Consider the following 14,220-nt stretch of genomic DNA (forward strand, 5'->3'; position numbering starts at 1 on the left):
AAGGAGAGATAAAGACTGTCCCAGACAAACAAAAGCTAAGGCAATTTACCACCACTGCACCTGCCTTACAATAACAGCTGAAGGGAGTTCTCCTACCTAAAAGAAAAGGACCCTAACTGGCAACATGAAACATGAAAGGAGATAACTTAATGGTAAAAGAAGTACACAGTCTAATTCAGAATACTCTAAAACCATAATGGTGGTGTGTTAATTACTTATATGTTTAGTATAAAGGTTAAATTATAAACTATTAAAAATTACTACAATAATTTTTAAGGGATATGCAACATAAAAAGATGTAAATGGTGACATCAAATATTCAAAATGTGTGGTGGAAGGGAGTAGAATAAAAATGTAGTGCTTTCTCAGAAATCTGTGGAACAAAAAAATAAAAAATAAATAAATAAGTTTAAAATGTAGTGCTTTTTGTGGCCAAAGATAAGTTGTTATCAGCTTCAAATAAACTGTTATAACCACAAGACACTTTTTGTAAGTGTTATAGTAACCACAAATCAAAAATCTATAATAGATGCTTTAAAAAAAGTGAAAAACAAGGAATCAAAACATACTATTTGGGAAAATCACTTAACCACAAAGGAAGGCAATAAGAGAGGAATAGAGAAAAAAAGTATAAATAAAACAACTAGAAAACAATTAACAAAACGGCAGTAGTAAGTCCTTACTTTATAAATCATCACCTTGAATGTAAATGAATTAAATTCTCCAATCAAAAGGCAGAGTGGCTGAATGCATCAAAAGCAAGGCCCAGCTTGATGCTGCCTACAAGAAAGTCACTTCACATGTAAGGACACATGTAGACTGAAAGTGAAGGTATGAGAAAAGATTTTCCATGCAAATGAAAACCAAAAGAGAGTAAGAGTAGCTATACTCATACCAGATAAAATAGACTTCAAGTCAAAAACTGTAGAAAGAAACAAAGAAAGCCATTACATAAATAATAAAGGGGTTAATTCAGCAAGAGGGTATAACAATACTCTGATGGAGTGTGCTGTTGAAGATCTCTATAGAGTTGCTCATTTTTGTCAATGTGGTTTTTGGTGCCAGAATTTCTCTTTATTTTTTTACTGTTTCTTTCCTGATCTCTCTCTCTCTCTCTCTCTCTCTCTCTCTCTCTCTCTATATATATATATATATATGTATATATATGTATATATATATGTATATATCAAACACAGGATCACCTAAACACAGAAAGCAAATATTAATAGATCCAAGAAGAGAGAAGACTTCAATACAATAATAGTAGAGGACTTCAATACCCCACTTTTAGCAATGGACAGATTATCCAGGAAGAAAATGTTAAACTATACTCCAGACCAAATGGACCTAACAGACATATACAGATCTTCCATAAACAGCTGCAGAATACACATTCTTCTTAACTGCACATGAAACAATGTCAATGTCTAGAATAAATCATATGTTAAAGCACAAAACAATTCATAATAAATTTAAGAAGACTGAAGTATCAAGGAGCTCTTCTGACCATGATGGTATCAAAATAGAAATGAATAACAGGAGGAACTTCAGAAAAATTACAAATACATGGAAATTAAATAATATGCTCCCTGACAACCAATGGGTCAATGAAGAAATTAAGAAAGATGTTTAAAATCTTTTTAGCCAAATGAAAACAGAAACACACCATACCAAAACACATGGGATATAGAAAAAACAGTTCTAAGAGGGAAGTTTAAAGCAATAAATGCTTACATCAAAAAAGAAGAAATATTGCATACCAACAATCTCTGTTGTGCCTTAAGGAACTAGAAAAACAAGACTAAACTAAGCCCCAAATTAGTAGAATAAATAAAATAATAACAATCAGAGCAGAAATAAATGAAGTAAAGACTAACATCAATAAAAACATCAAAAAAGTCTTCTTTTTGAAACGTTAAACAAAATCAACAAACTATTAGCTAGTCTTAAAAAAGGAGAGAAGACTGAGATAAAGAAAATCAGAATTGAAAAAGGAGACCTTACAATGATCATAAGAAACAATTATAAACAATTATGCACCAACAAATTGGATAATCTAGAAGAAATTGACAAATTTCTTGATACATTTTATTTACCAAGATTGAATTATGAAGAAATAAAAAATCTGAAAAGATCATGATCAGGTAAAGAGATTGATTCCACAATAAAAAATCTGTCATCAAAGAATAGCCCAGGACCTGATAGCTTCACTGCTGAGTTTTACCAAATATTTAAAGAAGAACTAGTAAAAACTCTTCCAAAAAATTAAAGAGGAAGAAATACTTCCAAACTCATTCTTTAATGCCAGCATTACCCTGATACCAAAACTAGACAAGGATGTGGTAAGAAAAGAAAACTACAGGTTAATACACCTGATGAGCATAATGTAAACATTCTGAACAAAATACTAGCAAACCAAATTTAACAACACATTAAAAGGATTTTTCACCATGATCAAGTGGGAATCAGCCCAGGAAAGCAAGGATGGTTCAACATATGCGAATCAACATTAACAGAATGAAGGACAAAAACCAAACGATCATTTCAATACATGCAGAAAAAGCATTTGACAAAATTCAGTATCCATTCATAATTTTTTTAAAAGACCTCTCAACAGATTAGGAATAGAAGGAATATATCTCAACCCAATAAAGGCCATGCATGACAAACCCACAGATAACATTGTACTCAATGGAAAAAAATTGGAAGTTTTTCCTCTAAGATCTAGAACATGACAAGGATTCCCACACTTTCCACTTCTAGTCAAAATTGTACTGAAAGTACTAGCCACATAAATTAGTCAATAAAAAGAAATAAAATGCATTCAAGTTGAAAAGGAAGGAGTTAAATTGTCCCTGTTTGTGGACGGCATGATCTTATATATTTAAAAATCCCTAAAGTTTCCACCAAACAACTGTTGGAACTAATAAATGAATTTAGTAAAGTTGTAGGGTACAAAATCAACATACAAAAATCAGTAGTATTTCCATACACTAGCAGCAAACTATCTGAAAAAGAAATCAAGAAAATAATCCTATTAACAATAGCTTATAAAATAACATATTTAGAAAGAAATTCAGCAAAGGAGATGATAGGCTTGTATATTGAAAACTATAAAACATTGATTAAACAAATTGAAGACATGCCACTGCCCCCAGCCTGCATTGATTTTTTTTAATTGTTTGGTTATAAGATGGCTTTACGCTTTTAAAAATTCCCAAGGACTCGAAGAGATTTTATGTGGGTATTCGATGATAATTATTATTATATTACAAATTAAAACATCATTTTAAAGTATTTGTTTTTATTCATTAAAAAATAATCCCATTATATGATAATATATATAACATTTATTAAAAATGGCTTTTATAAAGCCAAATAAACTGAAAAGATAGCATTGTTTCACATTTTTATAAAATTCTTTGTCTGTTTTACGAAATGACTGGATTTGTAAGTTTTCTGCTGCATCTGATTTTTCATAATTTCAAATGTCACATAACATCTGGAATACCCTGTTACACCTTCACAAGAGAACAAGAGTAGGAAAAACTAATGATATCTTAAATTCTTATGAGAAAAACTTTGTTTTTTGAAACTTAATAAGGGCTCAGTAACTGTTGTTTATGGCTATTATTTCCCTTCCTCATTGTGAGCATATACATATTCCATTTCAGACAGAGATACACTTTGGCATTGGGAGATCAATTCCTTTTTAGGGTTGCCATAACAGGTTCTATGGGAACCAAGTCACAACCTCTCTTATACCTTCATGAGAACTAAAGAGGTGTGTGAATTCATAAAACTGTAGCAATTTTATGTGTTTGGATACTATAATTTGTGATATTTCTCTCAAGTTATTTACTCTTGAGATATTTGAAAATCTGTATGCATACAGTGTGATGCCAAGATGTGTCCCTCCTTTTTCCTACAATTTTCCTCCAAGGACAATCAGACACAATCTTTGCTCTCCTCCAGAGAGAAGAGTCAGGGAACAATTTTTTTCCCCTTAGGGAGAAGGTAGAAAGATATGAGATCTCATAATCCTTCTGGGAATTTACTTCTTAGCTAATTCTAAATAAAACCCTTATTCCTTGAGGTTTAATTTAGAGCTTCATACTCTATTTTGATAGCATCAGCAAGTGGAGTATATGCTGCCAAATCTGGGATTTGTTCCTCTGGAGTCAGCTAGAGTTTCTTATAGCACATAACTCATCTATGTAGTGTTTATTCTAGTTCAAAGTTTACCCCTGAGGAATATCTAGTGCTTACACCTTCTTATGCAGAAGAGATTTATTTGCACTGTGAGATGGTTTTCAGTACTGCTAAAGTAGGACAGAGTGGCAGCAAAAATCCTCATGGCTATGCAGAGAGGAATGACACTCCTGGGTGGCATATCCTAAGTTCTTCCTAACTTAAAGTTTGTGTACCAGGTAGATGAAATAGAAATATAGATGCACCCCACTCCCACCCAGCTCTGGGAGGTTCTGCCTGCTGTGCCATGGCCAGGAGCCTTCTGATTGCTTAGCAACTTTCTCTCCATCACCTCCCAGTGAGGAGGGATGGTGGTCATCTAAATTGGCCCAACTCTATTAATTGAGAAGGCAACTAAAAGTAAGAGAGCTTCAAATGCAGACAATGCCTCTGGATAAGGATATTTTGGATAAGCCAAAAGGATGAAAGGATCTTAGATAGATGAGATAGATAGATAGATAGATAGATAGATAGATAGATAGATAGATAGATAGATAGATGGATAGATAGATAGATGATAGATTAACTAGACAGGCAGGCAGAGAGAGAGAACTACATATAGATAATATATATTTATTATATAGATTATATACATATGTAATCTATCACAAATGAAGATATTCGAAGAAACTTCTGTTACCAGAAAATAAAATTCTGGTAGCAGCTGCAGTAAATTCTTTCCCTTGCAGAAACAGTGTAAGAGGTAAGTTTGTAATATAGTTATTTCTTTTTGAAATTTTCTAAACTATTACTCTCACTGTCAAAAATTATTCAACTCAGAAATTACTGTGTGTGATATGGGATTCATCCTAACACAAAATAGAGCAGAATGAGTGCCAATTCTTCTGATCAGAGTTGAAGAAATAGGATAAAGCACAGTTACAGCTCAGTTACAGGACTGTCCCGGGCGGGGAGTATTTTACATACTGATCCTTCATACTATTGTTTTCCGCATTTCTACTATTTTATTGGCTCTATTTGGAAGGAAAAAATTTATTTAGGTACCTTAAATTTTTCTCCTATATTTCATTGCTGCACCTTCTAAAAAGTTTTGCTCTTTCTTCACTATTATTTTCATGTTCATTTTTTAACAGTGAAATATCTCCAGATGGCAATGGAGATAAAGGATTTAATAATTCAGAGAAAAAAATAAACTAAAAAGTTAAGATGTTACTATATCCATTTTTATATTACAGGAATTTTCTTTAGTTGTAGCAAAAATTCATGTTACGAACTTCATGCACATTTATATAAACCTCCCAAAATATATTCATATTTATAGATCTAAGACTGTCCCTCATTTGAGTTTGAGCCATTGCTCTTAAGATGCCACTGCCATAAAATATATGCCTCTCTAAGGCTGATATTTTGCAAAAGTTCACAACATAGCCTTCAAGGTCTTCAAGGTCCCTTTTTACTTTATTTTACCTTCTTATAAACTAATTTTCCAATAAAGCAATTATCCTGAAACTGTCTTCTTATATGCAACATTCAAAGCAGGTATAAGACATTAACTATTTATGTATGACCAGTTTTCCCTACAGATATAATACAGTTCATTTGTTTAAGCTTATTCAAGTATATCCTATAGAAATAATGTCTATCAAATTATGTGGATTATTCATGACATTTTAATAAATCCATTTTCGAATGATTAACTTCTAACTCTGAACGTTTCCTAGTAAAGTTAAAACCATGTCTTGGTAATTGATAGAAACTGACAAATAGAAGACACTAGTATATGTATTTTTCAACTAAATATAACAATGTGTTTAACTAGCATTTTCTATTTTCCTGTTTCATCTAATACTATTTTAGTTATTATCAGGGCCATAAAGATGTTTAATACTTATAACCCATCCATAAGACTTTTATAACTGATTATAGAAGTCATATCAGCTCAAATAGATGACATTTGGTATCAAATCCCTCTTCCTTTTTAATTTTATCTTGAGCATGCAACATATCTTCAAAATAGGAATATAACTCTTTTCACAGTTTTTACTGACAAACCTTTATACACTTAATAGGTGTCTGAAGAGCTTCCTTATAAGAATCTACTCTCATTCCCTAGAAGACTCTCTTTATACGCTGATTACATAGACTTTCAATGAAATGTAAGGAAACAGGCTATCACCTTCCTTTCTATGGTAGCTGGTTGTAGACAAACAAAAGAATCCCCCAACTTGAGGAGCGCTGTGTCTCTGCTGCTCTCTGAACCACCCCTGTGGATTATACAATGAGGTAGTTGATAAGCACAGTAACAACACTAGTATTTTTGAATAATCCAGATTCAATTTCTAGCTTCAAATATGCCTGCCTCATAATTTACATTTACCTATGCCTGGTATTCTCCAAAGTGATATGCAATATTTTCCAGAATATTTATATTGTTAAATCCATCCCACTTTCAAGAACATAAAAAATAATGTCAATAATAAACATGAATTAAATTACATCCATCATTGTAAAAGAAATAATTCATATTTATCTGGGAATATGTTAGTTCTGTAGAAAATATACTTTGACTATGAGCAATAAAAATAACATCACAGTTATGCAATATTATGTATTTTAAAGCTATGGCATTGATATATTAAAATGTTGTTTACACTGTAATGAATGTATAGGTAAAGATATCTCTGTGTAATGGATGATGTGGATCTGAAAAATCAAGTCATTCCAGATGTCACTTATCTAGGAAACAGGAGTTCTTCATGGGCCATGAACTGAAATTAAGAATAAAATAATAGATGCAAAATAAAAGACATATAATTTGCTCTTAATTATATAGGTAAAAGGATGTCTAGGAAGGAAATCCTGAATAGTTTTGAGATAACGACTTTCACAGAAAGTGTCTAGATCCTGGGAAGTAAGAAATAGTAAAATGTCCCATAAAGCTGTAATCAGTGGATTTTATCCCAGGTTTGACGGAAGTATATTAAAACAGGACCAATGACCAATTAGCCAATGACCAATTAACCTCTGAGAGTCAACATGTCAAAGCTGAAAATCTAAACGTAGGACAATGTCATAGGAAAGGTGAATGAGAGTATGATGCCCTGATTGCTAAGTCAGAGGCTTTTTACCAATAACTAGTTTCTTCCAGGGTAATATATCTGATTTTTTGTTAGTTTGCTAGACAGTAATGGTTATAACCCATTGAATTAAAAATTCCATGTGTCCACATTAATTGATTGACAGATAAATAGAAAGAAAGAAAAAGAGAGAGAGAAAGAAGAAAGAAAGAAAGAAAAAGAGAGAGAGAAAGAAAGAAAAGAAAGAAAGAAAGAAAAAGAAAGAAAGGAAAGAAAGAAAGAAAGAAAATAGGCAGATAGGCAGATAGATCAAGCTCATTCTCACAGTAAAGCCAACTAATAAATATAAAAGGAATGAGGGAGTTAGAATGACACATTTTGCAAACATCATTACTTATAATGGAGTCAGGTAAGATAATCAATAGATGCTTTAATGAGTGGCTGAGAATTTAATAAAAACAAGATATGTATATATTAGTTTTAATATATTTCCCAGAAATTATACTAGAAAAAAAGGATAATTTTATAATGGAGATAGACGATTTCAATATTGGAGCAAATTAACATTATCTGCCTACTAATAGAAGGCATTGAGATGGACACATAGATTCATCTCCTGTTAAAAATTTAAAGTCTGGATAAAAATATGGAGGGTCAATAGAAAACCCATTCATTTTGAGAACATTCTGTGAAACAACTTGTTTGTACTTTTCAAAAATATTAATGTCTAGACACAGGGAGAGTGCCAGATCAGAATAGATTAACTACACTGTGGGATATTGCATCACATCTTGGACAGGAAGGACAGAAGATGCTCTATTTAGAAAAGAATATTATGTCAAGATCACATTTCCTGATTTTGATAATAGTACTGTGGTTAGATAAGTGAATACCTTTGTTCTTGGATAAAATAGAGAACTTAGGAGTAAACTGGTATCATGGATACACAGTAGTCTTAAGTGTCCCAGAAAAAATAATAATATATATTAATATAGACAAAAAGAGAACACAAGCAAATATGAAAAAAATTATTAACAATTGTTGAATCTAGATGAAATGTGTATGAGAGTATTGTTTCTAATTCTTGATACTTATCTGAAGGTTTGAATTACTTTACAATAAAAAGTTAAAAACAAAAACAGAAAGAAACACTGGGGGAAAAGGTGAGTCAAGTAGGCACAAATATATACGTGCTTCCTCTCAGCTCATTTTGAAATAAATAACTCATTCTCTTTGATTCTCCAACCCTGACCTTTCATCACACTCTGGTCCTTTACAAAGTATCATTAAGGAATGGGGGACAACCAATCACGGGTCACAGAATTCATCCTGGTTGGATTCCAGCTCAGTGTGGAGATGGAAGTGCTCCTCTTCTGGATCTTCTCCCTGTTATATCTATTCAGCCTGCTGGCAAATGGCATGATCTTGGGGCTCATCTGTCTGGATCCCAGACTGCGCACCCCCATGTACTTCTTCCTCTCACACTTGGCCGTCATTGACATACCCTATGCTTCCAGCAATTTGCTCAACATGCTGGAAAACCTAGTGAAACACAAAAAAACTATCTCGTTCATCTCTTGCATTATGCAGATGGCTTTGTATTTGACTTTTGCTGCTGCAGAGTGCACGATTTTGGTGGTGATGTCCTATGACAGATTTGTGGCGATCTGCCATCCCCTGCATTACACTGTCATCATGAACTGGAGAGTGTGCACAGTCCTGGCTATTACTTCCTGGGCATGTGGATTTTCCCTGGCCCTCATAAATCTAATTCTCCTTCTAAGGCTTCCCTTCTGTGGGCCCCAGGAGGTGAACCACTTCTTCTGTGAAATTCTGTCTGTCCTCAAACCGGCCTGTGCAGACATCTGGATTAATGAAATTGTTGTGAACGAGTTCTCACGAAATCTGATGGTTTAAAAGTGCAGCACTTCTCCCTTTGATCTCTCTCTCCTGCTCTGCCATGGTAAGATGTGCCTTGCTTCCCCTGTGGCTTCTGCCATGATTGTATGTTTCCTGAGGCCTCTCCAGCCATGTGGAACTGTGAGCCAATTAAACTTCTTTTCTTTAGAAATTATCCAGTCCTGGGTAGTTCTTTATGGCAGAGTGAAAGCAGACTAATACACCGAACTATACAAACTCACTAACGGCATATGTCATAAGATTTAAAAGAAAATAAGAAGGTTCAGCCAAAGAAGTGATTCCCAAAACCCAGCAGCACACTTGTCCATTCTCACACAATTGCACTTTCCCTGTTAAATAGAGGGATTTAGTTAGTTGGGTTGAATGCGCTGAGAAATTTTGTGTAAAACTTATTAACTCATGTACAGGAGTTAACTAGTAGGCTGAGTGAAGGAACAAACTTAAAAGAAGAGATAAGTCAGGCACGGTGGCTCATGTCCGTAACCCCAGCACTTTGGGAGGCTGAGGTGGGTGGATCACTTGAGGCCAGGAGTTTAAGACCAGCCTGGACAATGTGGCAAAACTGCATCTCTACTAAAAATACAAAAATTAGCTGGGCGTGGTGGTGCACGCCTGTAATCCCAGCTATTCTGGTGACTGAGGAATGAGAATTGCTTGAACCTGGGAGGCAGAAGTTGCAGTGAGCCAAGATTGCGCCACTGCACTCCAGCCTGGGAGATGGGGAGACACTGTCTCAAAAAAGAAAACAAAAAAGGAAAACAAAAAGAACATATATAAGGGAAAAGAGAGAAGAGAAGCAAAAGAACGCTACAGATCGTGTGGGAACAGTGAACAGTGTTTAAAAAGTTCAGGGTAAACTCAGTAGCTAGTAGCTGGCAAAGCGGCAAAACTGGGCATTCCCTGTTGAAAAGGCTGAAAATGAGTATCCAAGAAAACTATTTGGGTTATTTATGGCTTCTTCAGAAAACACTGAGTGTTGAGCTGTGTATTGTACATATGCACATCTGTCTCTAAGTGTGATTCTCCAGTGTCTTTTCATCAGCTCTTCCACCTTGGTTAGTCCAGTTGTGGATCATTTCCCTCATTAGAATGTCTTACCCCTGAAAAAGGAAATTTCACCAGACAATGTAGGTATGTAGCTAGCTCTTCAACCATGGTGGTGAAGAAATTTTTGCTGATCCAATCTATTTTCCTGTTACAAGGCAAACTGAGGCATAATAAAATTTTAAAGAGTTTACTTGAGCAAATAGCAATTCATGAATCAGACAGCTCCAAACTATAAGTGGTTCATGGCCTCCACTAAGGGAATGCAAGGGGAGGGCTTTTACAGGACAACCATGGAACTAAAGCAAAGAAAATATTTGATTGGTTACCTTTATACAATTGCCTTATTTGGCCTATACTGCTGGAAAATCTTTAGTTATATAACTTATTTGGCAGCTTCTGAGTGGTTAATCTTAAATTTCATTTTGCTTTAATACAAGTATTTATAAGAAATAGTTCAAGTTAATTTTCACTTGTGTTTGCAAATCAATCTGGGTTAGGTCACTTATGAGGCCTAACTGGCTTTCACTGCTCCAGGAAAAGTGATTCCATAAGTGACCTAACCCAGCCTGAATCATCTAAGTGATTCTCCATGTCTGGTTTCCATTTTAATTTTCTTTAACAAATCTTCACTACAAATCTAATGGTTAGAGATGAGTCCCCATGCATTTTAGGTGGCTGCCCAGAGTGTTACCTATAAATTCTACTTTCTAACCTTCCCTAAGATTAGGATGCCACTTGCTTCCAGAGTCTTTCTCAATTTTACTATAAGAGAGCATGTTAATACTTTTTCAGCAAAATAAGTGTATGCCTTTCACTTAGGGGTTAACAAGTACTCCACCCAACTCATTATTATTCCCTGTGGGTGAAGATACCCAGGCAGAACTTATTAAATGTAAAAACAAAATGAGTTTTTGTAATAATAGCTAACATTTTGATTCACCATTCAATGGCATATGCTACATATTAATAGCACTTTACATGGGCCATTTCATTTAGTCATAACAAATCCAGGAAGAAGGTCCTATTGTCACTATTTTATGTATGCACAAACCAGAAAGCAGCAAGTGTCAGACTTATCCCTAGATAGTCTGGCTCCCAGCCTCTGTACATAGCACATCAATGTAGAATTTTAATATCTATGTTATCAAATAAAGGATAAGGTAAATGTATCCCAAGGCAGAACTGTTAAAAGAAGGAAAGTTTCTTTATAGTCTGATGTATGCCACAGGGAACTGATCTGTTCTCTCTAAGGCGTGGAGGACCAGAGTTCATGTATGAGAGGCTGGTTGTCCTGGATGGTGACTCTTATGTGCTGAGTCACATGAAAGCACTGGACTTCTAGACAAATGCAGAACATGAAGAAGATGAGAATAAAGGTAGTTCTCACTGAGACTGGCTATTTAGTTCAGCTAAGACCCAGAACCAACACACCCATAGTCAGTCTCTCTCTTTCTTTCTTTCTGTCTCTCTGTCTCTCTCTCTCTCACACACACACACACACACACACACAAACACACAGAGCTTATTTACTTTGTGCCAGTCACTGCTCTAAGAATTTTACATGTATTACCTCAATTAATCCTCAAAATAACACTTTGAGTCAGAAGATAATCAATATCCTACCTTACATATAAAGAAACTGAGGCACGGAGAGATTAAGCAACTTGCCCGGTACCTCACAGCTAACAATTACCCAGTCCAGGATTGAACTAAGACAATCTGATCCCTGACCCTATAGCCATAACCACTACACAGCACGGCCTCTATAGAGCATATCTGTGAATAAAGATCAAAGAACTCGTGACAGTGAAAGAAAACACATAATTAAGACCAAACTATGGATATTCAGCTTTAGATAGAAAGGGGTATACATCTTCTAAAGGAAGCAGCTTGACTCTAAACATAGATGTGAAAAAAGTGGGGGAGTGGTCGCAAGAAAGAACTGTGACTCCAAGGGTCAGGGATGCATGGCCGTGAGGACTCTGGGGTTGAGCTGGAGAGTGAAACAGACAACACTGAAAGAGAAGACCGACAATGCAGTGTTACAGCAGTGCCTTACCAATTGATGAGAACTAAAATGGATGTTTTATAGCATTTTATCTAAAAACAGCCCCAAGAAAAAGGAATTCAGTTTCATTATTGATATTAAAAATGGTTATAATCTTTCAGGTGGTATTTACCTGAAAGTTTACCTGAGAACATTGCTCAGGTAGGTATCAAATTTCACATCTAAGATGGGGAGCTCCGCAACAGTAGGAATTGGAATCCATTCATTCATTTATCAGTAACATGAGCACATTGCCTAGCACCTAGTAGGCACTCACTAAGCACTGGTTGCACCAATTCATGCACCTTGAACTATCTGCTGAGTACTTAGACACAATTGTCAGTGTTAAACTATATTCTGATTTCTGTATTTTAAAAATCCTTGGGCTTGGCATGGTGTCTCATGCCTGTAATCCCAGCACTTTGGGAGGCCAAGGCGGGTGGATCACGAGGTCAAGAGTTCGAGACCAGCCTGACCAACATGGAGAAACCCCGTCTCTACTAAGAATACAAAAATTAGCCAGGCATGGTGGCATGTACCTGTAATTCCAGCTACTTGGGAGGCTGAGGCAGAAGAATTGCTTGAACCTGGAAAGCGGGGTTTGCAGTGAGCCAAGATCACGCCACTGCACTCCAGCCTGGGCAAAAGAGCAAGATTCCATCTCAGAAAAAAATAAAATAAAATAAAAATAAAAATAAAAATCATTTTATTTGAATAACACAGAATAGTAGAAAGTAATTGTAGCTTAAAAATTATTTAGCACTTGTGTACGAGACAATATGTTAAATGTTTTTGATATAATCCTCACATCAACACTGTGAATTAAGTACTAATAATATCCTCATTTATAGATGGGAAATTGAGGTTTAGAGAATTAATTAACTTACTCGATGTCAACGAAATATCAAGTGGTAGAAATAAAACTGTAGTCCAGTCAATCTACTCTACATTAACTGAGAACCATTCTTTTGGAAAGGGCCTATTGATATTTGTATCTTCAGTGGCTAGACCAGGCCAGTTTCATAGTAGTTACTCAATAAATGTTGACTAAATAAATAAATGAGTAATCATGTAGTCCACACTTCTATATTTTTAAAAAAGGATCTCCATAAAATATGTAATTAAATACAATGTCAGTCAATTTAATCATGTTTAGCTCCAGATACATTCAGTTTTTGCAAGTTTCTTCTGAGATGAATATTAATAAACTACATCTCATCTGTCAGTGGCCACAGAGAAATTGTAAACACATTCAGAGAGGATATTTCGAGACTAATATAAAAGAAAACTAGGATGATATATATTTGTTCCTATCATATAGAACAAAGGTTATAGGTCTTTCAAAAAGACTGTCCCAAATTGCCAAACCCTATGGTTACAGTATGACACAACGTGATTGTGCTGGCACAGTAGCCATGGAGAGAGTGTTCCCCTCCTCTGTCTTGCCAAAGAGTAGAGTATTAGGCACTGTAATTACTGAAAATGACACAGATGACACCCTGGGAGTGGAAGTCAGTGCATGCGCCACCTTATATTGGCCCCCATGGTGTCGTTGGTATGTAGAGTGAGCACTGCCATCACTGACCTGTAGGACCATTCTTTACTCTTTGCTAGGTAATGTAGACCAGTGCTTCTCACACGTCAATGTGTATATTAATCATTCAGGGATCTTGCAAAAATACAGGTTCTGATTCAACAGGTCTAAATGAAATAGGCAGAGATTTGCATTTCTTATCATCTCTCATACCTTGCTGATGCTGCGGATCCATAGACAACACTTTGAATATTAATCATATAGAGACTCATTGTTAAATCTATGGTTCCTAAGAAAAAGTGAAGGCCAGGCACAATGGCTTACATCTGTAGTTCAGCACTTTGGGAGGCTGAGGCAGGAGGATTGCTTGAGCCCAGGAGTTT

General features: G+C 35.2%; 1 protein-coding gene across 1 annotated transcript; it reads left to right on the top strand.

Annotated features, from left to right (window-relative positions):
• The first annotated feature begins 8,582 nt into the window (after positions 1-8,582).
• LOC106635009 (olfactory receptor 2A5-like) lies at positions 8,583-9,206 on the top strand. The gene is made up of 2 exons (XM_055115267.1): positions 8,583-8,834; positions 8,880-9,206. Exons 1-2 carry the CDS (start codon positions 8,583-8,585, stop codon positions 9,204-9,206), a joined length of 579 nt encoding a protein of 192 aa, XP_054971242.1.
• The last annotated feature ends 5,014 nt before the right edge of the window (positions 9,207-14,220 follow it).

This window comes from Pan paniscus, chromosome 6 (assembly GCF_029289425.2).
Source record: "Pan paniscus chromosome 6, NHGRI_mPanPan1-v2.0_pri, whole genome shotgun sequence".
Classification (NCBI taxonomy): Eukaryota; Metazoa; Chordata; class Mammalia; order Primates; family Hominidae; genus Pan; species Pan paniscus.

Coding starts and splice junctions, on each gene's coding strand:
- LOC106635009 (XM_055115267.1), top strand. CDS start 8,583: ATGGGGGACAACCAATCACGGGTCACAGAATTCATCCTGGTTGGATTC. Junction 8,835..8,879: donor TCAACATGCTGGAAAACCTA/GTGAAACACAAA, acceptor TGCATTATGCAG/ATGGCTTTGTATTTGACTTT.